Genomic DNA, 21,433 nt, shown 5'->3' on the forward strand with positions numbered 1-21,433 from the left:
CGAATAACATTTTGTTCTTGCTTGTGTCGTTGTGCTCCTTAAGGTGTACATTCACTGCAACCTGTTGGCATGGGATCCAGAGACTCTGGATGAAAGCAAGAAAGCCTGCAATTATGACCAGGAAAATGGCAGGTGATGATGAGCGCACCTTGGTCTTTTGAAATTTAGTGCAACATTATGCTGACGTTGGTCCTCTGTCACTGCTCCTGTGGCAGGTGGGAGCTGCTTGATGACCCCAGACAGAATTCTCTTTGTAGCTGCTGCGACTCAACCTGCAAGTCTCGCCCCAGGAGAGGAGTGCATTTGGGTATTTTTTCTCTGTAGTGCAGACACCAGTATTTTCTTTTTCTGTCTTGATTTTATTTTTATTTTGTTTTACATTTTGTTCTCACAATGTCCCTAAAAATGTCTTTTCCCCCTACCTTTTTTCTCAGGATCCCAGGGATTCAGCCACAAATCTGTTTTGGGACCACTGATCATTGTAGATCCGTCTGATTTGATGGATTTAAAATCCTCCAGTTCGACAGTATGAAGTCTTTGCGAGTGAGACCTTGTGTTTTCAGCATTGTACACGGGACTTGATGTTTTTGTTTTTTTTTGTCTCGCCAGGAAATCCTAGTCTGACCTGATGGACACTATGATCTGCACAACAAGATGCCCAGGAGCAGATTGCTGTGGCCTCCACACCAACAGGATGTTGAGATTCAGCTTTGTGTGATTTCTACTGATGCTTTAAAATGAATTATATACAGTAAACTTTCAGTGAGATCAAATTCATTTTTTCAGTGTATTGATTTCCCTCTAAACACTGATACTTGGGGCAAAGGCTCATAAATAAACAACTGTTAAAATACATAATGTAAAAGAAATATCAAACAATGCAATACTACACTGTTCACAATCATTGGGCAAGTGACTATTTTGACCATATCATTTTATCCTTAATTTCCAACTCCAAGCTGTGTAAATTTGAACACTAAGAAGATATAATGCATATCAGATGATGTGTATTTGTGTAATGAGGGAGGGTGTGGCCTAAGGAGATCAACGCCCTATATCAAGGTGTGCATAATTATTAGGCAGATTCTTCTCATCAGGAAAAATGGGCCAGATAACAGATTTAACTGACTCTGAAAAGTCAAAATTAAAAAAATAAAATAAAAAAAAGTCAGAGGGATGCAGCACACTTGAAATATCTAAGATATTGGGGTGTGATCACAGAACCCATCAAACGTTTTGTTGCAAATAGTCAACAGGGTCGCAAGAAACGTGTCGAGAAGAAAAGACACAAATTAACCACAAAAAATTGAGAAGAATCAAACATGAAGCCACCAAGAACTCATTATCCTCCAGTTCTGCAATATTTCACAACTGCAACCTACCTGGAGTGTCAAGAAGTACAAGGTATTTAGTTCTCAGAGACATGGCCAAGGTAAGAAAGGTTGAAACCCGACCACCTCTGAACAAGACACACAAGTTGAAACGTCAAGAATGGGCCAAGAAATATCTGAAGACAGATTCTTCAAAGGTTTTGTGGACTGATGAGATGAGAGTGACTCTTGATGGACCAGATGGATGGGCCCGTGGTTGGATCAGTAATGGCTACAGAGCTCCACTTCGACTCAGATGCCAGCAAGGTGTGGGTGGGGTACTGGTATGGGCAGATATTGTTAAAGATGAGCTAGTTGGACCTTTTCGGGTTGAAAATGGACTCAAAATCAACTCTCAGACCTCCTGTCAATTTTTAGAAGACACTTTCTTCAAGCAGTGGTACAGGAAAACGTCTGCATCTTTCAAGAAGACTTTGATTTTATGCAAGACAATGCTCCATCACATGCATCAAAGTATTCCACTGTGTGGCTGGCCAGTAAAGGCCTTAAAGATGAAAAACTAATGACATGGCCCCCCTCTTCACTCGACTTAAACCCTATTGAGAACTGTTAGGCCCTTCTTAAGCAGGAAATTTACAGTAAAGGTAAACAGTACGTCTGAAAAGTGTTTCGGAGGATGTGGTTGCGGCTGCACAAAAAGTTGATTCTGACCAGATCAAGAAACTGACTAACTCTGCGAATGGAAGGCTTGTGAGTGTTATTGAAAAGAAATGTGGCTATACCTACGACTGAGGTTTTTTTTTAAAAAAAAAAAAAAATAATATATATATATATTTCTGAATTTTTTCACAATTTCTGAAATGTTTACTTGTTAATTTTGAGTTTGTTTATTATTCTCACTTTAACAGGTAAAATAAACAAGTGAGATGGGAAATTCTTTGTTTTTCATTTAGATGCATAATAATTTTGCACACTAGTAGTTGCCAAATAATGGTGTACATAAAGATATTCTCTTAAGAAAGCTAAAATGTCAGTTTTACTACTTAAATGTTCAGGTTTGATGGTTTGTTCACATTTTGGATTGACCAAGAGCATTCCAGTTGTACAATAGCAAAATATCAAAAATACAACTTGCCTGGCACAATATTTTAAAGCCATCCAATATCACAAAACGTGTTAAACTAATATCCTGCAAAACCTTCTTTGTGTGTCTGTGTGTGTGCGTGGAGTGTGGTTTTATGTCAATGATTTGCTGAGATTATTTCCGGAAATGGGGAAATTAATCTGTAATATTCAAATAAATGGTATAAAATGAATAGCCTTAGGTGTACATTGGTGGTGGACTGCACTGTAATAGTCAAGCCAATAAAAATGACAACAAGCAGAAATTAATACATTTTCCCTGTCGTTATGTGTGACATCAGCTCACAGACAGCGTCTCACAGTGCTTCCTTCAATCAGAGCTGATTGGTTGCAGCACCTGATGCTGTAGAACTGAACAGGTGGAGGACGTTTCCCTGATGAATGCCTCTGGGGTAGAAAGGAAGCCTTGTCCTGTGCTGAGGGTCCTGTCTCCAGTCATGATGGGGTCCTGTTGCCAGGGTGGTGTGCGACTGAGCTTGCTCCTGGCTGTATGTGTGTATGCAGGTAACGGCTGAGGTGTAGTTATATTTGTCCTAGTGGATGAATGACTTAAAGTTCAATATGAGTGGATGAAAATTTGTGTTGTGTGTCCCTTTGAAGACATGAAGAAGGACTGCAGGGATGATCACGTGATAGTGGTGTCGACTGTGAAAAGACCCCTGGTCGATCCCTCACTCTTCCGTCTGGGTGGTTGTTTCCCCGACAGTGTGACGCAAAGGGAGGCTGTCTTCCACGTCCACTTCAATGACTGTGGCTTCACACGACTGGTAACCAGCTGTTCCACCCAAACACTGTGGTGCAGCTCTGTGCTTTGCAGTGTGATGCCAGTCTGATGCCTCTTGCAGGTCAGTGGGGAGCAGCTATTGTACAGCAGCCATCTGACTTACGATTCCTCTGCTGAAGCCAAAGTTGCACCCTTCACTGGTGAACCGGTCGTCTGTGAATATAAGAGGTGAGCATACAAAACAAATTTTATGACTGTTGACTATTTGATGGGTTTTGGTGTGTTTTCTATGCAGGCCCAGCACCGACCACCCTTCGATGTATGAGACGGAGTTTGAAACCTCTGGTTTTGCGGCTCTGGGGTTCCACCTCGGACTCATGAACAGTGAGTGCCAAATGTTTTCCAACTCGTATGATTCCTGTATTATGTTTAGGATGCAGCAGAATGTTTTCAAATAACCTAAATCTGGCAAAATACAGCTTTGATTCAGATATCAAAGATCTGAAGTTGTACTGAATGCTGACAACTGGGATTGTTTCGCCAATTTGAAGCATTTCCCGGTTACACCTCTAACTGTAACTCATGTGCCTGCAGGTGACTTCTCTGGCCCAGCAGAATCCAGCAGCTTTGTATTGGGTTCTTTAATCCCCATTATGGCCAGTGTGGAGCAAGACAGCCATCAGCCATTGTTGCTACTCCTTGAGGAGTGTGCAGCATCCACTACACCAGAGATCCGTCCTGGCACTGCTGTACATGACATCATCACCAACAAAGGGTCATTTTAACTGCGAGAAATGTTAGACCTACTGAGATTCCACTTGCTATTTGTAAACCTGCTCTTTTACCATGCAGATGTCTTGTAGATGGCATTGGGACGCGCTCAAAATTTGAGGAGAGGCAAAATTCATCTGAGCTCAAACTGTCCCTTCAAGCTTTTAAGTTTGACGATGGAGAAGAGGTAAGTAAAACTGACTCTAGTGGGGCTTTTTTTTGTGTGCGTGTGTAGTGCAGTTTTCTTGCAACTTCTCATCGCAATACCAGGTGTTTATCCGCTGCAAACTTGTGGCTTGGAATCCTGATGATATGGGTAACACCAAAAAGGCCTGCAACTATAATGAACATCATGGGTAAAAGTATATTTTAATTGTCTTAAAAGGTGGTATTATTATTGACTAAATCTTTAAAAAATTGACAGTTCAATTTAATTGGAATAACTTTGACTTTTCTTCACCCCGGATTCAGTTGGGAGCAGCTGGACAAAGTGGCATATAGGGATTTTTGTGACTGCTGTGGCACTGCACAGCTAGGAAGGCACCAAGTACCGCTTCAGGTGACTGTAAAACTTCCTCTCCCGACAGACTGGTCTCATCGTACTCAAACCATTCTTTTTTTTTCTCTCTCTCCCTCTCTCTCCTGACTGCCTTACAGGGGTGCGTGGAAAAACCCAAACGGCCGTTCTTGACCTACTGATGATCACTAATGTAAATTCCAAAAATGCACCCGGTCTTGAAAAGATCCTTGAAACGGTTTTCTTTTCATGGAGTTTTTAACTGTTTTCACCAGCTTCTAAAAGCTCAAGCCTGTCTGTTGGGCGTTGGACTGTGGACATTAAATGTATTTAAACAACTTAATTTGGTTGTGACTGTTTGTTTTCAAATAGTCAGGTTTTTTTTTTGTTGTTGTGGCCTTCAAACTTCGCAATTCTGCAAGACTTTTATGCTATGAACTTTGGGTAATGATGGAGGGGTCTCTAAAGGGTCTCATTCTTAAAGGCAACATTCTGAGTCCTTTTATGAACATAAATGCGTGCAAGACCTCTGCTGGGAAATGTGTGAGCACATTTGCTTGCTAATTGATCAAGCAGTGTATTGTTTCAGCAGGAACCCCTTTCTACAGCAGGTTTTGAACATGATATTGGTGCAGTGTTCAATGGCCTGATCTAACCCTCTGCTAAATGGATGACAAGAGAACAAAATTCTTTGAAGTAAAAAGTAAACACATTAATAAAAAAAAGTCTTCTTGCATTGGGAGGACTACTGGTGAAATACTAACCTGAAACTATAATTTGTCCTAGGCTTTCATTAAACTGCGTTAGGGGAGGTGTCTAATTCCTTCCTAACGTTACAGTGTGAAATAATGCGAGGTCTTGCACTTCAGAGACTATGTTAAAGTTAAACACTTCAGTGGCCCGCGTTATGGTAACCTCTGGGTTTCACTAGACTGTAAATGACGGACTTTAGAAATGCCCGCTAGCTTAAACGAAATAGGACAGTCCACCCCACGCAGGCGTACCAAAAAAAAAAAAAAAAAGTTGCCCTGGGTCCCATATCGGAGTTCAACTCTGGGGGATGACGTCACTTGGCCAATCACAACATGGCGTCCCGTGAGGAGGCGGGACGGACAGTCCGGGCGGACAGAACAGCAGAGATGGAGTAAAGCCAACTTGGACCACAACTGCAGGAAAACGTTCACGGGTAACCGTTTTTGTGTTGAAAACGCACTCGGGCGGCAAATACCTTATAGCTGACACGTCAAAGTAACGCCTGAATATCTGTTGATCTTGCAAATAGGAGGGATACCCCGATTTAAGCTAGCGGCTAACTTGCGAATGCCTTAATTAGGCCAATACTAAAAAAATAAAATAAAAAGTGTATCCAATTCGCATCGTTCGCCATTGTGAAGGGGGGCGGGGGGGAACAGAGGAGAGATGTGTATTGGTGTATAGTAATATAATAAAAAACAAACGGCATATTTAGAAAGATGTAGAATGGAATTTACTGTTGCTGTCACTAAATTATCTATGTTAATCTATCTGTCCGCCTGCCGGTAAAAAAAAAGAGAGAGAGAGAAAAAAAAAAGAAACCAGCCGTACATATTTGTGATTCTGCTTCTTTGCACAACAGGAAACCCACAGGACTACAAATGGATTGGTTCCACTGTAATAAGTGTTTCACAGCTAGAGGGTCAAACTTTGCCGTTTCCAGCTGTGGTCACATCTTTTGCGAAACATGTATTCAGTCTAGTAAGATAAGTTCATGTGTTTGTATTTATAGATTTATGATTCCATTAACACACTAACCGCTTGATGTGAAGATTCAGATGAAACACATTGCCTGACTACCTGACAATCTTGTGATTGTGCTTTTCTACAGAGCAGTGCAGTGTGTGTGGGAGCAGCTGTCGCTACTTGCCCATCACAGACAAGGTAGGTGAGTTCCCTGATGTATTAACTGCAGGATATTGTTTTGATGTCACCAGCAGAAGATATTTTACAAAATGATTATCTGTACAAATTCTCAATTCCAGATGAAACCGCAGGAAAGGGTGTTTTTCAAAGACCCTATTAAGCTCATCCAGTCGCGGCTGGAGCATTTTTCACAGGTCTGTCTTGTGAAGTGTTACCACAGAGCTGTCTCACTGCTGCTATTGGAGAGTTGCCATTCTGGGATGTTAAATGTCAGAGCAGTCAGTCAATTAACAAGAGATTTCTCCAATTACGGTTATATTAAAAGCATGGCTTTAAGGCCTTGGTATTTTGAAAAAAATCTGTTTTGGCTTCTAGTTGTTTTTTTTAAACACCTCTGAATATTTAGCTATTACACACTTAAAATCCTGTTTGTCTTGTTTTTCATTCATTTATGTTTGTTTACATCATACATGTTTACATTAAGGGTGAGTGAAATTGAAAGTTTTCATTTTGGAAGGTATTTTTCAGAAAGATCATTTTTTAGTGACTAAAAGTCTTCACGTGTGGACTGCATTGATTAGGAGTTGAATTTGTAAAATGCGTTGTGTGCTCAAGGTTTCACATTGCTGCAAGATCCCTTGGCATTCCCGAGAATGGCTGAGATAAAGCTTGCATTATTTGACTGTGAACTTTATGTTCTGCAGATTGCTCATTTTCAACAGACTCAGATAGAAAGAGTCACCACACACTACAGGCACAAGTCTATTGAACTGGAACTGCGCTTGAAGGAAGTCACTGAACAGGCTTACAGGTGGATTTATGTTCTCTATTATTGATATGTAGAAGTACTGGGGAAAAATGACTGCATCACTATATATTTTCACATTTGTGACCAAAAGGCAGCTCTCTAACCTGCAGAGAGAGAACTCTGATTTAAAGAGGCAGCTTTCAGAGCTGAGGAGGGAAACGACCGAGCTGAGAAAGCCACTTTCTCAGAGGAGGGTAAGTGTTCCAGAATACTGAAGTAGAAAACTTTTTTTTTTTCTTCTTTATATTATTTATCCTGCGCGCTTCCTTTTACATAGGCGTCCCCTGGACAGTCTCACATTGATGGGTAAGACAGTTCACATCATTTAAAACATTTGAGTTCTGTTGATCTGAACAACCTAAAAGTAACTCTATGTTCAAATACAGCAGTCAGAGAATATCCCTGCCTGTGGCTGTCACCTCTCCAGGTACACCCCGTGAGTTCAGTGCAATCATTTTGGCCTTTTTTCTCACTTATGTGGGTATTTTTATGAAAAGCATTTTCCCCAAGCCCCAGCCATTTAGCCACTGTTGCTTTTGGCGATTAAGGCACAGATTAGTTTTATGTGTTAACAACAACCTCTATCACAAAAGCTTTGTTTGAGAAAAAAGTTTAAATATGGCCACATATCTGGAAAAAAGGCCGAGACTTGGTGAGCCATTTTAGATTTTGTTTCTTTAATTAGTTAATTTAAACTTTTTTTTTTCAGTTACCCCTCGTTTACAATCTCTGAGGTAAGCCATTTCAAATTCAAGCTTTGTACAGTCCTTCCTAAAGCTTGACTTCAAAACTAGCCTCAATATTTTGACATAAAAGCATGTTTTTTTCCAGAGACAGAGGTTCGAGTCTCTCCTCCCTCATGGTGAGTTTCACAGGGCCATGTTTTGAATTACAAAAATGTGTACATGTTTTGCTATAATGTTTATGACATAAATTTACAGACGTGCTTGTGCGGTTTGTTTTTGTTTTGTTTTGTCAGACTCCTGAATCAGCTATCTCCACTTCTAGCCACAGTTCAATTCATGAAAATAGTAAGTGTCAGTGAAAGTTTTTTTTTTTTTTTTTTCCTGACTGGAATTTAACATCAAATACTTTATGCACTTAATTAACTGTTTTTGTTAATAGTGTAATATTTTTTATTTTTTTTTTAATAAATAGGAACACCTGCATCTTTCAGAACTCCTACAAGGTGGGAAATTCTTACTTGGTAACCTTTGACTTGACGGATGTTATCTATTTTTTATAATCTTCTGTTTTAATGTATAAATGTTGGCATGTTGGTTCTAAGTCAGTCTATTTTTATCATTCTCAGAACACAGCCGCAGGCTTCCAGTGGTTTCCAGAACCAGCTTATGAGTGGATTATTAATACACTCACCCAGGCGTTAATAAAAAGTTGTCACCCAGTACATTTTTGTCAGTTCAAGTTAGACAGGATCCCTCGTTTAAATATAAATTTGTGTGCATACAATTTGTCTCAAATTATTTACTCTCTGCTTGGCTCACATATGATCTGCATATCAAAATTAGTTATTGGGTCCATGTATTTTTTTTTCTCAAGGAATACATTATTCTTTTTAGTGCTAAAATATTTCTCAGCCACAATGTTTAAGCAAGTGGAACATCAATGTTGTCAGTCAGATTCAATTTGAGTCATACATGAAGATGAAAAACTTGCGCACACACGTCATTGTAAAAGCAAAGATTTACTGGTTTCCAGTGACACAACTGTGCAAATGGGAACAGGAAGGAAAAATACAATGGAAACGTCTGCAAAGGAAGACACAAGCATTTCTCCATGACATGACACTTGCATTAACTCATTCTTATTAAGAAAAATAACGCTGGCCACTGTTGAACCAGAATTCTAAGCATTTGTTCAGACATATCAAATGAACTACTCTGACTCAATCTAAAGACCAAATGATCCCTGTAGGCTAACTAAGAAGTACACTAAAGTGTAAAGTTGCAACACGTAATGTTTATTAACTCAAAATCTGATTTAACAGAAATTTATTCTTTGGACTCAAAACCTTTGCTACATATGTAGTACATGGGCACCTGTGATTCTTCTGGTTTCTCTAGATTATAAACCATCACAACATGCCCTCTACCTATTAAGACAAAAATGTCAGAAGAAAAAAAATACTGACTTGATCAGGGTAGACATTGAAAATCAAGTTTAAGTAACATACTCATATTTGTATGAAATGAATTCGATTATAGCTTCCTCACTGTTCATAGTCTTACTGAAAAAATAAAACACTAACAATTTAATGCAAATGGAAAACAAGTTGTTACAGCAGAGTATTGGTAGTATGAGACACAGTGGAATCTGTGTCATCTTGGCTGTAAGACGGTTAATAAATTTAAATGTGTCGTGAAGCTCTTAACAAGCATAATAACTGGATTTGGTGTTGAAAAAAAATCAACAATGAAACTGTTTATTTAGGACCCCATAATTTTGAAATAGCAGAATTAGATGAACATAAATGGCAGCAGGCTACAAAACCAAAGTGCAAGAGGTCCTTTTAAAATATAAATGTCCAGTGTGCTTCTTATGACTATGAATTACTGGCTGCAAGGGAATAATGATTGCACACCGTTGTCAGTCAAATCAGATCAACCACAACATTAAAACCAATGACAGATGACCGACTAATATCAACTGTGGCTTCAGTGTAACACTCCAATATCAACACCCTGGTTGCTTGAATTATTGAGGGTGTTCTCTGACCTGAAATACCCGCTCACACATCGGTTCAAGTTGACAACCCTGACCAACAGCACTGCAAAGACAATGGACAGAACGCCCAGTGTAGCTCTGTCAAATTCATATCTGAGGCATTCCGGGGTCAGGTTTACACCTAAACGCCTTTATCACATTTCTCAGGCTGGTTCAGGTAAGTGTTTATGGAAAAAAACATCAAACTGCTGACGGACCAATGCTACAAGAATTGGTGCAGCCATAGATGCTGCACCCAGCAGGTAGTTGTTTCAAGTCCACATAAAAACCAAGATGTAGGGTTCCTGGCAGAGTATTGCACTGAAGGATGACAACAAATGTTAATCATATAAACAGTCCATGTTTCTGTATTTGTGGCTGATTGGTTGATATTTTTATGAAGCAGTAACTTCTGCGGTCATGTACCAAGTAAATCCATTTTAAATTACACTTCTACAGTAGCATACTAAAAGTTCCGTAGTAGCAATATCTAAACAGAGATAATAAGCTCAAAAATATATCAAACCAGTGTACAAGTTAACAGTCCTATTTACAGAAACACAGGCGGCACAATTATCATTCAAGTCCAAATATATTAGAATAAGCTTGAAATGCAGCATATATGTATTTATTAAAAACAAAACAAAAACCCCATCTGTGCCTGTACTGGGAAGACTAAATGTTTCAAACCTGCCTTAATTAAAGCAATTCAAACCAAAGTAGTTACCTTGGTTTGTTGGTACAAAATGTGTAAGGGAGATACTGCACCAACTTTTTTTTTCTTTTTTTTTTTTTAAACAAACAAAACAAAAAAAAACCATTAACTAAGTCAAGTTCCAGTGTCTCAATCTGCAACAACAGCTTCTTGTTCTGTCTGCCCATTATCTTGTGATGAAAACCAATCACGCACTTGCTGATAGCTCATTCTGGACTTCTTGCATAGAGAGTCAAGGTCTTTTTCATGTAGTGTGCCTGTTGCAAGATGGTATGTTACCAGTGGCTGGATATCTGGAGAATCTGCATTTGAAGGAATTGCTTGAGATTTTCGTTTGCGGCTTCCCACAACCCTAGGAGATGAACCACTTCCATTGGTTATACCACCGCTACCTTGCTCAGCGAGAAGGGCCAAGAACTGATCACGAATTCCTTTCACCCAGCGCAGTTGACCATTTTTAACAGCATAGCGTGTGTCCCCAAACCACTGGATTACGTCCGCGCGGGGTAATCCAGTAAGTTTAACAAGTTCAGTGTAATCTTCACTCTTCGGCCACTGGCAGCGTAAGAAATGCTGCTTCAACACATTTAACTGCTCCTTGGTCTTTCTCGGCCGCCCAGCAGGTGTGAGGGTATGGGATGTAGAAGAGGAAGCCCCTGAGATGCATGAAGGAGTTTCTGAGGAACTGGCTTTGGATGAGTGGGCTGACTTCTTTGAAGTGCTGATGCTCTTTGAAACCAGTTTTTCGGGCGAGGCAGTCGGTGGTGGACTGACTGAGGGTGAAGAACAGGGGTTAGCCTTTAAAGTACTTGACGGCTCCTGCAGCGGCTCCTCCTCCGTCTTACAAATCTTGGTCAGTTGCAAGGGTTCGTCGTTTTGTTCTTCTTCCTTAAAAGTGTCACCATCACCAGAGAGATCCTCAACAACCTCATAACCATCAGCATCAGCAGCTTTTCCCCCAAAGGCTTCAAGACTGTTTGATAAAAAGGTCTGAAAGAAATGGGAATTTTTGACCCCATTACTACGAGCTCCTTCAGAACCCTTGACCCCATTTAGTTGACGAGTCTTTTGAGTAGTAAGTGAAAGAGGCTGAGTTTGTTGTTGTTGTTGTTGTTGTTGTTGTTGTTGGTCATGTTTACCTCCAGTTGCAGTGTGTTGAGAATAGTTTTGGGCAGCAGCCAAGCTTCCTCGGCCAACCCTGAGCTGGTACCGACTGTCACTGAACCATTTACGAATGTCATTACGGGTCAGCCCTGTTTCTTCCTGCAGACGTCTAAGCTCTGCCTCTGCTGGCCAGTTCTCTCTTAGAAAGCTCTTTCTAAGTGCAGCAAGCTGAACCTTAGACTTCTTGTAGCGCCCATGACGGTGCTGTTGTGTAGATGACTCTGAAAGGTCAAGGGTGACCTCCGCTGCTGGACTTGCTGTTGTGTCGGCTGGTGGGCGGTAGAAGTATGAATCCTGAGGAGGTGGGAGGGTCGAACTGAAACAGGGAGTTTTGGGTTTGGCTGGTTTGTTGGTATCTGGTGATGGACATTTTGTTTTCTTTATCGGTGGTGTGAAGGTAGGGACCACCCCCTCTGATTCATCACAGTCATTATCAATGATTACCAACTCGTCGTAACTTTTCACTTTGGCATCATTTGTTTCATTTGAGTCATCATAAAGCTCAGGCACGGCCAGCTTCCGCCGTGTCTCTTCTATCTCTTCTGATGACCAGCTGATGCCATATTTAATTCTCTGCACCATAAACCACACCTTAACTTTGTCCAGGGGCAAGGCACATAACCGAGCCAAAGCACTAACCTCACGGGAGGAGGGGTATGGAAACAAGTTGAAGGCTTGGACTAGCTCTGGAATTGTGTCAAGTTCACGGGTTTGATCAGATTGTGTCCATACCAGTTTCAGCCCTTCTGACACTAGTGGCAGGCACACAACCGAGTTGTGGTTAGTAGTAAAACTTGGTACACCACTTCCATTGCTTTCTGATCCGCTGCTAGAGCGGGACAAATCCTTGGATGAGCATTTGCTTTCCAGCTTTCCTTCAAAGTGCGTTGTCAGTACTTTTCCTTCAAAGGACTCCTTCTTTCCAACGTGAAGTCCATTTCTTCCGTTATGTTCATTGTAGGTCGCCATCTGGGATAACGGAGCACTTTTTCCTACAAAGAAACAAATGGGGTGAATTAGTTGTTGATGACCAAACATGGCCGTCAAAATAACATTTTGAAAATTTTGTTCCTTTTATGTACATTTCAGAGTGCACACTAGGATGTTTTGGGCACTTTTTGCTCTTATTCATTCTCAGAGTCAATTATCCGACAGCTGTTTCCCTTCCCCCCGCAACTTCACACTTCTAATTCAAAACTCTCAATGAAACTCGTCGTATACTCGGTCCAGACTAGGATCCCCTCCCCCAAGTGACTGACTTTTGTTTTGTGAGTGTGTGCGTGTGTGTGTGTGTGAGAGAGAGAGAGAGAGCGAGAGAGAGAGAGAGAGAGTAAGGGGGTGGCAAGGGGGCCTGTCGCAAAGGGTGGTAGCGTGGGGAATGGGGTTCTATGAAATCCATCACAGCCTACTTTCTCACCCTTTTCCAGGAAGGCTTTGTTCCACCTCCAACTTTTCAGTACCCTCAAGTGTAGCTCAAGTGTATCCCCAGCACAAAGACCAATACAAGAAATACCTGGATAAGGAGAAAATGAGTTGATTTAACCATGTTCAAGTCCGACGGTATCACTTTAAACGCACTGCAAACAAAGTAGTCCTCAGAGACAATTGGGAATTTTTCAAAGAGAAAAAAATACACCTAATCGATTTAAATACGAACTTGTTGATAAGCAACAGGTGTTAGGTCAGTACTCCAACGTCACTCATGAAGTATCAATGTGATCAATATGAGTAATTAATTGTAATCCAGATAAACCAACGGTTTTCTTTTTGCCATTACTTCATGTATTTCATGGGGTCCGTCTCCCTTCATTACTACAGTATCGGAGAGCATTAATTAATTAAACACAAATTAAAAGTCAGAAGGTGTTTAGATGCATAAGAAAATTGTTTAACTCGATCAGCTGAAAAAGTGAGCTACATTACCATTGATTTAGGGTCGCATGAACCCCAAGATGTTTTTCCCGAAATAATTTTCCAAATTGGGAAATCCGGTGGCCACTCACTGCGATATATTGGAAACTAGAGTGGGGACATAATGCAGAGGTCTCCCGGTGTTTTGGTGTGTTTAACGCGCAACGAGAGTGGAAAAATATTTGTTTCGGCGATGGAAAAGCTCTAAAAGTTGCCCTGTGTGGCAGTGGCCGAGGCGGTCCAGTGTCTCCCCCTCCTTTATGGCGTACCAACTAAAACGGTTTACACTGCACAGGCGCACTTCGCCGCCAGACACGCTTGAGCGAAACACAAAAATAAACTTACCGAAAACGCCAAAGCGGCCGTAAACCGCGAATCCCCAATAAGCGCAACGTAGACCCAAAGACTCACGGAGTTTCCCGTCTCCACTCGGTGCTTTGTGGCCGAAGTTCGAAGGAAGACCGGGGGAACAATACCCGTCCGTCTGTCGGGCTGACCCTCGTCTTTTTTATCCAGCACCTCGACGGATTACGGTCAGAACACAAAGATGCCAAGCGACCAAGTTTGTCGCCGTTCGCCTGAGAGTTCGCTCCTCGTCTTAACCCTGCCGTTGAGCGGGGAAACGTCTTAATCCGTGGAATTCAGGTGCGAAATGAAGTCGCCGTTACTTGGTCCCCCCCGCTCGGTCCATCCGTTGTTGCTTTTGTTCTTAAACAGCCAAGTGTTTCCACTGTCCGGCCAGATCGAGGCGAGGCGGAGTTGAGCACCAGGAAGCCCAGAAGGCCCGACCGACTCCCGCACCGTGACGGCGGGGTGGGCGTGCCAGACTGGCAAAGCAGGCATCTCATTGGACGCAGGAGGCGCCTGTATAATTAATCCGCAGCGGTAGGCCCGGCATTCTCCTACGTCATATGCCAACAGCCCCTCCCTCCTCCCCAAAAAGGCCATCTGATATGATAACAGAAGAACACCATTTCATTAAATTGAGGGAACAGATTGATTTTATTTCCCGTGTCTTAATTGGGAAATAAACAAACCATAGACCCCACTTTGTGGCTTTTATTTTAAAAATGTCAACGTTTATACCATATCATCTTATTGCTATGAATAATATTGCTGTGACTAAAACACAATTTTTTACATCTTAATATTGGTCAGCAACTCCCGTTTTTTTCCTTCAGCATTGCCATTGCTACGTTTAAAAATTAAGACTGCCAATGAAATTAACTTTTAAACAACCAAAAAAAAAACCAAACCGCTTATTTCTCATGCTAACGTTTTGTAATAGTAGTAGTACTAGGAGACAGTCCTGTAATAGTGTATGTTGCCCGTAAACAAAAAAAATGGGATTTTAACAGTTAAATTAGCCAATCAAAAACAACAAAGTTTTCTTTGTTTTTGTTTTTTGTTTTTTAAATCAATTTAAAAAGACTGGAGAGATGTAAAGAGTTTGAGTAAACATAGCTGTACAATTTATGATAAAACATAAAAAAGAAAATTGCGCTTGACTGCAGTCGGTATTCAAAAAATATTAGAAAGATTATGAACTGTGAACAACTCTACATCTGAGGTATAAAACCAAAGTGGACATTTGTATGTTATGGATTTGATTCTAAAATTGAATTTGTGTATGGCTACAAATGTCTTTTCCATATTAAAATTGCTAACTGAAATGACAGCAGAGTGTAGTGCTGTATTCATTTCTACAATAAATATTTCTGTTGAGAAACTGACAAGAGAAATCCTTTTATTTATGAATAATACTGAACTGAAAAAAAAGTGACTCAACATTAATTCAACAGTAATGAATGGTCATTGAATGACAGTTTTTTGGACTGTTCAATCAAATAGAAAATGCAGTACTAGTCCAGGTCCATTGTGTGCATTTAATTAAAGATTATAAGATACACAATCCTTCAGTGGTTTACTTAAACTTCATGTATTGACACCAATTAGTGTCAGAAAGGAATGATAGTATGTTTAACTAAAATAGCAGCTCTTTGAAGTGGTATTGTTAGTCATCATTGTTAAGGCCACCAGAAGTGGATTTCATTCTAAACCAGGAAGACAACAAAGAGTAGAGCATGAATTTCCAATGACAGAAATTGCTGCTCAATGCCGTCACTCCTCTACTGACAACAGTTTAGAACCGGCCGCTTGCCAAGGTGAGCATGAATCGTGGCACACGTACAAATGACGGAACAAAAGCTGACATCCAGGAGAGATATGGGTTCTGAGACAGGTAGAATTTCAGGGAAGTATAATCGGCGACGCTGCGACCTAGAGAAAGACAGAAAAATTTGATTGCTTTATTTTGATGACAAGATGAATGTTTAACTTAAAATGCAGAATTTGGCCATACCGTCAATGTCTTGTAAGCCATAACGCCTTGCCAGATCACAGGTCATGAGGACTTTCCCCGTCAGCGAAATTAGATTTTTATCTTAAGAGCATAAACAGACATTTGGTTTGTCAATGAAAGGGATACTATTCAAAAAGAGAAGTAAAATAATTTCATGGGAAAAAAGCACTAACCACAGTGGGCAGATTTAGTCTGTGCATGGTGCTTAAGGCTCCATTCACAGCAACTTTGGTGATAGTGTTGAGAATGTGAAAACACTCTATAGTCTGCAGGGTTTCGCCACACTACCACACTTTGTGTGCAGCATACATCCTACAGCTGATAGGGCCTTAGTATTTTCACAGAGAATGAGAATATCACGTGTTGAAAAGATGACCCTTTTATTTGAATTCGACTTTTCCAAACCCCTAAACAGATGTATAATCCAAACATTATGCCTATTCACAACTGACGGTGCGTTTCCCTCAACATCACGTCAGTTGCTGATAAGCTTACTATCCATGTCTTGCTGCTTGATGCAGCAGAATTCTACCTTTTGCCAGGTGGACGATGCACCTTCCGCTCATTTCTGTGGTCTCTCCGTTAATGAAGACATCTCTCATCTGAGGAAAGCACAATGATTTAATTTGAGAAAAAGGAATTACAGCGAAGGAAAACTGCAGCGAATGTGCAACTGTTGTGAGTTTGAAGAGTCTACCTGGAAGCCTTCCTTCCGTGTTGCATCCTTATCCAATACAAACTGATTCACCAGCTCTGTCTGAACAGCCCCCGGCCACAGGCTGACAGAAGTTACTCCACTCTTTCTCAGTTCAAACCCCATATCTGCTGCCAGCCGATCACACTGCAATGATTAAAAAAACCAAAAACAAAACAGGATTTACACGTTGCCAATGATTGAACACTAAGACACTGCTGAGAATAATGAGCAGAAGACATACTGCAGCTTTTCCAACCCCGTAGGGCACATTGAAAAGGTATCGCAGTCCACCCATAGAGGAAATGGTGATTATCAAACCACGCCCTTGAGCCACCATCATCCGCGTCGCATAAACAGAGAAGAAATAATGGCCCCTGTCAAATAAACAATGTAAATATGTCAAGTTGTTTTCATCCACACCTTTTACAATGAGTCAAATAAAAATGACAAAAGTAAGAGGTTTTGAATTTAAAGTAAACACAAAAACAGCACAGCTTGCTTTTCCAAGATGTGCTCATGTTTGCTTTGTTGTGGAATTTAGCAGGAAACACAAGAGAATGGAATTTTCCTTACAAAAAAAACCCTCACCCAGTGCCTTCAGAACAAGTTGCATAACGTCTGATGCAAAACACTAGGAGATGTGCGTAAGGCATTAGCAGAGTGTAAACATACATACATACATACATACCTGAGGCCTGTGTTGTTGATGGAATCCCATATGGCTGGATCAACTTCCCAGAACTTTTTGCCCATGTTCTCGAAAACAGCCTTAGAAAAGAATTTAAATTGTGACACAACTGCTGTTAAGCAAAGTCATTCTCCATGACAGTTGTGTGGAACTCACATGCACTCCAGCATAGGCGTTGTTGACAAGAATGTCAAGTCTGCCATTCTGTTCACGTGTGATTCGCTCAAAAAGATCCTCAATTTCTTTCTCATTGGTAGAGTCGCAGATGACTGGCACACAGTCTCCACCCCTTTCTTTAACCTGCAATTGGACAAAACATGTTAGCTGGGCCACACAGAGACATAGAGGTGTCGCAGTATGTCGGAGCAGAAAATATTTATATTTCCACCACAATGATCATTTTCGATTGTTCCTCTGTACATTCAAAAAGGTTTGGAACTCCGTGTTTTTTTGCTCATACAGTATCTCTCTTGTCACTGAATCATTAGCTCTGTGTCTGGTGTTGGAGAAAAACTTGTTCATTTCTCTTTTCCAAAAACTTTGCATTAGTAGGGATGGGCAGCACGGCTAGGAAATGTCGGAAGCCACAAGGAAATAAAATTCCCTCTGTTTAATAAACAGGTTATTCATCTGCTGGAGTTGACCACATTGTTCTGTGTTGTTGAGAGGAGCGGATGATTCAACTCTGGGTAACAAGTGACAAACAAGACCGGTTGGTAACCACTTTTTGTGTGTGTAGCGCAAAATAAGGAGCAGCAGTGGCAGATACCCACCCAACTCTGGGGTGGCTTTTCATGGTGACAATCCTCATTTTGACAGTGATGGCACATCTTCTACATCAATCTCATAATTTGGTCCCTAATCATTTCACAACAGTGTGAGGGGTAACGACGGGGGTGTCTCTAAGCAAAATGACTCCACTGCCCGAGAGTCTGAGAAGAGATGTGTAGTGTCATATTTTCCATTGTGTTGCAACTATGCAAAGACTGTGATGACATGAAGCAGAGTGAGTTACGCCTTGGAGACTAAGGCGACGCAAGTGGAAATCAACAAGTTTTCCAACTTGACTACTGTGAACATTAATTATATAGTTTTGACTGGTTGAGCAAACCCACTGTGCTGTACATTTTTTCCATATAGGACTGTCAAGCTGTTGGTGTCACCTGGGCAGCAGTTTGTTTAAGGGTCCTTTCCTGGCGTCCTGTGATGTAGACAGTGGCTCCGGCCTCAGACAGTTGCAGAGCAATTCCTCTGCCGATACCTCTGGAGGCACCTGTGACTAAACACACCCAGCCAGACAAGGACATTTTGTCTGCAGGAGGAAACAGCAGCAAATAGACAAAGCACATGTCTTAAACGAGCAAACATTAACTAAGTAAACAAATAAATCATAACTAAATTTAACAGATGTGAAAGTTGGTCAAACATAATCCGAGGGCAAAGACTGCACATCTCTCTTTCTAGTCCAGAGTTCATTTTTGATTCACCCCTCAAGTTAGGTCGAGTCAGTGTTACTCAGCAGCAATCAGTGTGTTTATTGTAGGTATGATGTAACGGCCACTAGCAGGGCTTATTAGGTTAAAAGTAGTGATATGAAAAGGTATGAACTTTGCCCTGAGTAATTCATTGTTAAGCAAAATTTCAAATACATACATACAATTGAATTTTTTTTATTTATTTTTTTTTTTAAATTGAACAGTTTAAAATGTTAATACCAGACTTTTGCTGCATGATCAAACTAGTGCAACACAAATGCAAAAAAACAGGTTTGGGATTTTTCTACTAAAACAAATTAACACTTTTAACGCTCATGCTACTGAAAATATTACTTTTAATACTTTTTAAATTAGACCAAATATATAAATATATGAACGATCATTTATGATATGATGATTAATCAATTGCAGGTCAATGTTTATATTTTAATGCGTATTATTGTTTTTGCACAACAGTTACATATGCATAACACCCAGTTGCATAACCCCTGATACCTTGTTCCGTGACGGCGTCTCGATGATCTGCTTTACTGGGTCAACGTAGTTCGTCGTCGGCAACTTCAAGGAGTCGTTACCAGGTGAACAGGTACTCACAACGTGCGTGTTCCTACGTCTCTGACAAAAATAATGTCTGTGCGGAACGCGACCTTTTCTCACCATTTCAGAACGCCCTGTTTGAACCAAGGCCCGCCCTCCTCTCAGCCTAATTGGTTGCTTTCGTTGGGCGTGGCTAACAACAGCCTTCTGGCGCTGGCCCGCCACTCCATTCGAGGCGACGACCTTCCAACCCTCTGATTGGCTCCTTTCGTTGGGCGATGCCAACGTTCACAAACTGAGAGAGAGAGTCCCCTTTGGGTATCAGTGGTGGCTGTCGAACAAATATTAGACGCAATGTTCACATTGTTTATTTCGGTTTTGTATCTGGCCCTCGAGTTCCTGCCATGCCTCCCGCCTCCCCGGTCTCTGTCCTCCTCCAGAGCCGCTCCTGGCTGCGGGAGCATACCAACCCACTGGAACAACCCGCGACAGGACCAGCAGAACAGTTCCTTTGTTTAACAGGCTAACGTAGCAATCGCCCAGTACCCCCCCCCCCCCCCCTTCTAATTTTTCTAGAAGAAATGTTTTGTTATTTTTGTGACAAGAACCAGTCCCAACACAATTGACCACGTTCATTGAGCTGCCGGAGGTGTTATTCTAAAAATACACGCATGGTGGTGCTGTTGTGTTGCGAGGCTTCAAAGACTGGGCTGTGCGCAGTAGTGAGAATGACCCTTGGTGTCAGTCTGTCCTTTGTATTTGACTTTTGGAATTGGTAGTTATGATAGGAAAGCTTTAAGTAGTAACAATTACTCTAAATAACTCTAAACCTAAAATAAATAGACAGTAACACTTAATAATTCCATATACAACAACCAAAATTTAAAGGGGAAAAAACGCTTCAGTAGCATTTTTTAAGACCTACTCAAAGATGCAGTGATGAAAATACAAAATTGCAATGCATGGACCTCACAGTAAAACAACAAATCAGCTTTAAAAAACAAAAAATATGAACGCTAGTACATAAGAGCTGTAATATTGCAAAGTGTTTGCAGGCTTCCTGAATATGTAGTGGCTCTTAAATAAGCCAGTTGTGTCCTAAAATATTGCACATTTCATATTGAATGCTAGATATTTCACTTCAATAAATCAATCAACTTTTATTTGTACAGCGCTAAATCACATCCAAAGACGTCTCAAAGCGCTTTGTACGATCAGAGAAAAGGGAACCAACTGGGCCCCCAGAGCAAGCAAAGTGTGACAGTGGCCAGGAAAAACTCCCCTGTGGGAAGAAACCTAGAGCAGATCCGGACTTCAGAGGGCCGTCATCTGCATATGACTAGTTGGGATGAGAAGGAAATACAAAAATTGTAGAGCGAGAGATAGAAGTAGCCAGTGGCAGACAGGCCAGAGTGAGTTGCAGGGTTAAAGCTCTCACAATAAACAGTAGATGCAGATATAAAAGAATGAATAATTAAAATATGTATATAAGTGGATGTTTTTGTATCATAAACATCAAAACATTCTAGAATCTAGATCGGCCCAAATGCTGAGTGGTGGGTTGGTACAGCCGCTGTCCATCTAGAGCGTGTAAGTCTGTGTTTGTGGTCCATGTAGAATGCGCTTGTTTATGTTTTGGAGGGCAGGAGTCCATAATGGTCCATGATCTGCCATGAAATCCAGTCCTCGTCCTGATCCTGGTGGCTAAGTTGAAGCGGTGGCGCCAAGACTCCCAGGACCGCACTCTCCAGCTCCGGGCGTCGTGGTCTTCACCTGCCGGAGACACACAGAGACTGCGGCAGTATCATGCAAATAATCGGTACTATAGGTGGAGAGGAAAAAGCGCTAGAAGCTCCACCTGCACAGAGCGACAATCCCTTTAACGGGAGAGAAAGATCTCCCTCAGCGGTCTAGGCCTACAGCAGTATAACTGACAATGGGTGGAT

The 21,433-nt window shown here is 41.2% G+C and overlaps 5 protein-coding genes across 11 annotated transcripts in view; 3 read left to right on the top strand and 2 right to left on the bottom strand.

Moving 5' to 3' along the window:
* Positions 1-795, top strand: part of LOC142884727 (zona pellucida sperm-binding protein 3-like) — a 2,314-nt gene extending 1,519 nt beyond the window's left edge. The window contains exons 7-10 of the mRNA XM_076020573.1: positions 44-132; positions 216-307; positions 435-526; positions 610-795. Of these exons, the coding sequence (XP_075876688.1) occupies positions 44-132; positions 216-307; positions 435-526; positions 610-624 (288 nt within the window). The 3' untranslated portion in view covers positions 625-795. The remainder of the gene's footprint in view (positions 1-43; positions 133-215; positions 308-434; positions 527-609) is intronic.
* Positions 796-2,867: 2,072 nt separating this feature from the next.
* LOC142884728 (zona pellucida sperm-binding protein 3-like) lies at positions 2,868-4,825 on the top strand. Its single transcript, XM_076020575.1, has 9 exons — positions 2,868-2,978; positions 3,075-3,241; positions 3,320-3,426; positions 3,494-3,582; positions 3,793-3,973; positions 4,051-4,156; positions 4,240-4,325; positions 4,441-4,528; positions 4,627-4,825. Exons 1-9 carry the CDS (start codon positions 2,912-2,914, stop codon positions 4,666-4,668), a joined length of 933 nt encoding a protein of 310 aa, XP_075876690.1. The 5' UTR covers positions 2,868-2,911; the 3' UTR covers positions 4,669-4,825.
* A 1,252-nt stretch (positions 4,826-6,077) lies between these two features.
* LOC142884751 (E3 ubiquitin-protein ligase RNF212B-like) lies at positions 6,078-8,598 on the top strand. 4 transcript variants are annotated; one of them, XM_076020623.1, is made up of 12 exons: positions 6,078-6,220; positions 6,351-6,403; positions 6,505-6,579; positions 7,090-7,196; positions 7,285-7,387; positions 7,471-7,499; positions 7,580-7,620; positions 7,903-7,927; positions 8,025-8,055; positions 8,173-8,224; positions 8,352-8,400; positions 8,506-8,598. In XM_076020623.1, coding segments are annotated over exons 1-12 (666 nt in total). In that variant the 5' UTR covers positions 6,078-6,120; the 3' UTR covers positions 8,507-8,598. The 4 variants fall into 4 exon arrangements, with proteins under 4 accessions (XP_075876738.1, XP_075876737.1, XP_075876739.1 ...); XM_076020622.1 differs by having other exon boundaries at positions 8,352-8,382; XM_076020625.1 differs by having other exon boundaries at positions 6,138-6,220; positions 6,351-6,407; positions 8,352-8,382.
* Positions 8,599-10,719: 2,121 nt separating this feature from the next.
* On the bottom strand, positions 10,720-14,498 carry homeza (homeobox and leucine zipper encoding a). 4 transcript variants are annotated; one of them, XM_076020604.1, is made up of 3 exons: positions 14,119-14,497; positions 13,214-13,309; positions 10,720-12,788 (listed from the first exon to the last, which is right to left on the bottom strand). In XM_076020604.1, the coding sequence occupies exon 3, from the start codon at positions 12,763-12,765 to the stop codon at positions 10,762-10,764; it is 2,004 nt and encodes a 667-aa protein (XP_075876719.1). In that variant the 5' UTR covers positions 12,766-12,788; positions 13,214-13,309; positions 14,119-14,497; the 3' UTR covers positions 10,720-10,761. The 4 variants fall into 4 exon arrangements, with proteins under 4 accessions (XP_075876719.1, XP_075876718.1, XP_075876721.1 ...); XM_076020603.1 differs by having other exon boundaries at positions 14,053-14,497; XM_076020606.1 differs by lacking the exon at positions 13,214-13,309 and having other exon boundaries at positions 14,119-14,498.
* A 939-nt stretch (positions 14,499-15,437) lies between these two features.
* On the bottom strand, positions 15,438-19,599 carry dhrs1 (dehydrogenase/reductase (SDR family) member 1). Its single transcript, XM_076020619.1, has 9 exons — positions 19,446-19,599; positions 18,618-18,766; positions 17,611-17,754; positions 17,455-17,534; positions 17,008-17,140; positions 16,767-16,910; positions 16,602-16,671; positions 16,070-16,150; positions 15,438-15,987 (listed from the first exon to the last, which is right to left on the bottom strand). Exons 2-9 carry the CDS (start codon positions 18,759-18,761, stop codon positions 15,851-15,853), a joined length of 933 nt encoding a protein of 310 aa, XP_075876734.1. The 5' UTR covers positions 18,762-18,766; positions 19,446-19,599; the 3' UTR covers positions 15,438-15,850.
* Between the last annotated feature and the right edge of the window lie 1,834 nt (positions 19,600-21,433).

This window comes from Nelusetta ayraudi, unplaced genomic scaffold (genome assembly GCF_046127955.1).
Source record: "Nelusetta ayraudi isolate G7.1 ecotype Tasmania unplaced genomic scaffold, CSIRO-AGI_Nayr_v1 ptg000011l, whole genome shotgun sequence".
Taxonomy (NCBI): domain Eukaryota; kingdom Metazoa; phylum Chordata; class Actinopteri; order Tetraodontiformes; family Monacanthidae; genus Nelusetta; species Nelusetta ayraudi.

Coding starts and splice junctions, on each gene's coding strand:
- homeza (XM_076020606.1), bottom strand. CDS start 12,765: ATGGCGACCTACAATGAACATAACGGAAGAAATGGACTTCACGTTGGA.
- dhrs1 (XM_076020619.1), bottom strand. CDS start 18,761: ATGTCCTTGTCTGGCTGGGTGTGTTTAGTCACAGGTGCCTCCAGAGGT. Junction 17,141..17,454: donor ATCAACAACACAGGCCTCAG/GTATGTATGTAT, acceptor TTTATTTGACAG/GGGCCATTATTTCTTCTCTG. Junction 16,672..16,766: donor CACGGAAGGAAGGCTTCCAG/GTAGACTCTTCA, acceptor TGCTTTCCTCAG/ATGAGAGATGTCTTCATTAA.
- LOC142884728 (XM_076020575.1), top strand. CDS start 2,912: ATGATGGGGTCCTGTTGCCAGGGTGGTGTGCGACTGAGCTTGCTCCTG. Junction 3,242..3,319: donor ACTGTGGCTTCACACGACTG/GTAACCAGCTGT, acceptor TGCCTCTTGCAG/GTCAGTGGGGAGCAGCTATT. Junction 3,974..4,050: donor GACATCATCACCAACAAAGG/GTCATTTTAACT, acceptor TTTACCATGCAG/ATGTCTTGTAGATGGCATTG.
- LOC142884751 (XM_076020622.1), top strand. CDS start 6,121: ATGGATTGGTTCCACTGTAATAAGTGTTTCACAGCTAGAGGGTCAAAC. Junction 6,221..6,350: donor CGAAACATGTATTCAGTCTA/GTAAGATAAGTT, acceptor GCTTTTCTACAG/AGCAGTGCAGTGTGTGTGGG. Junction 7,388..7,470: donor AGCCACTTTCTCAGAGGAGG/GTAAGTGTTCCA, acceptor CCTTTTACATAG/GCGTCCCCTGGACAGTCTCA.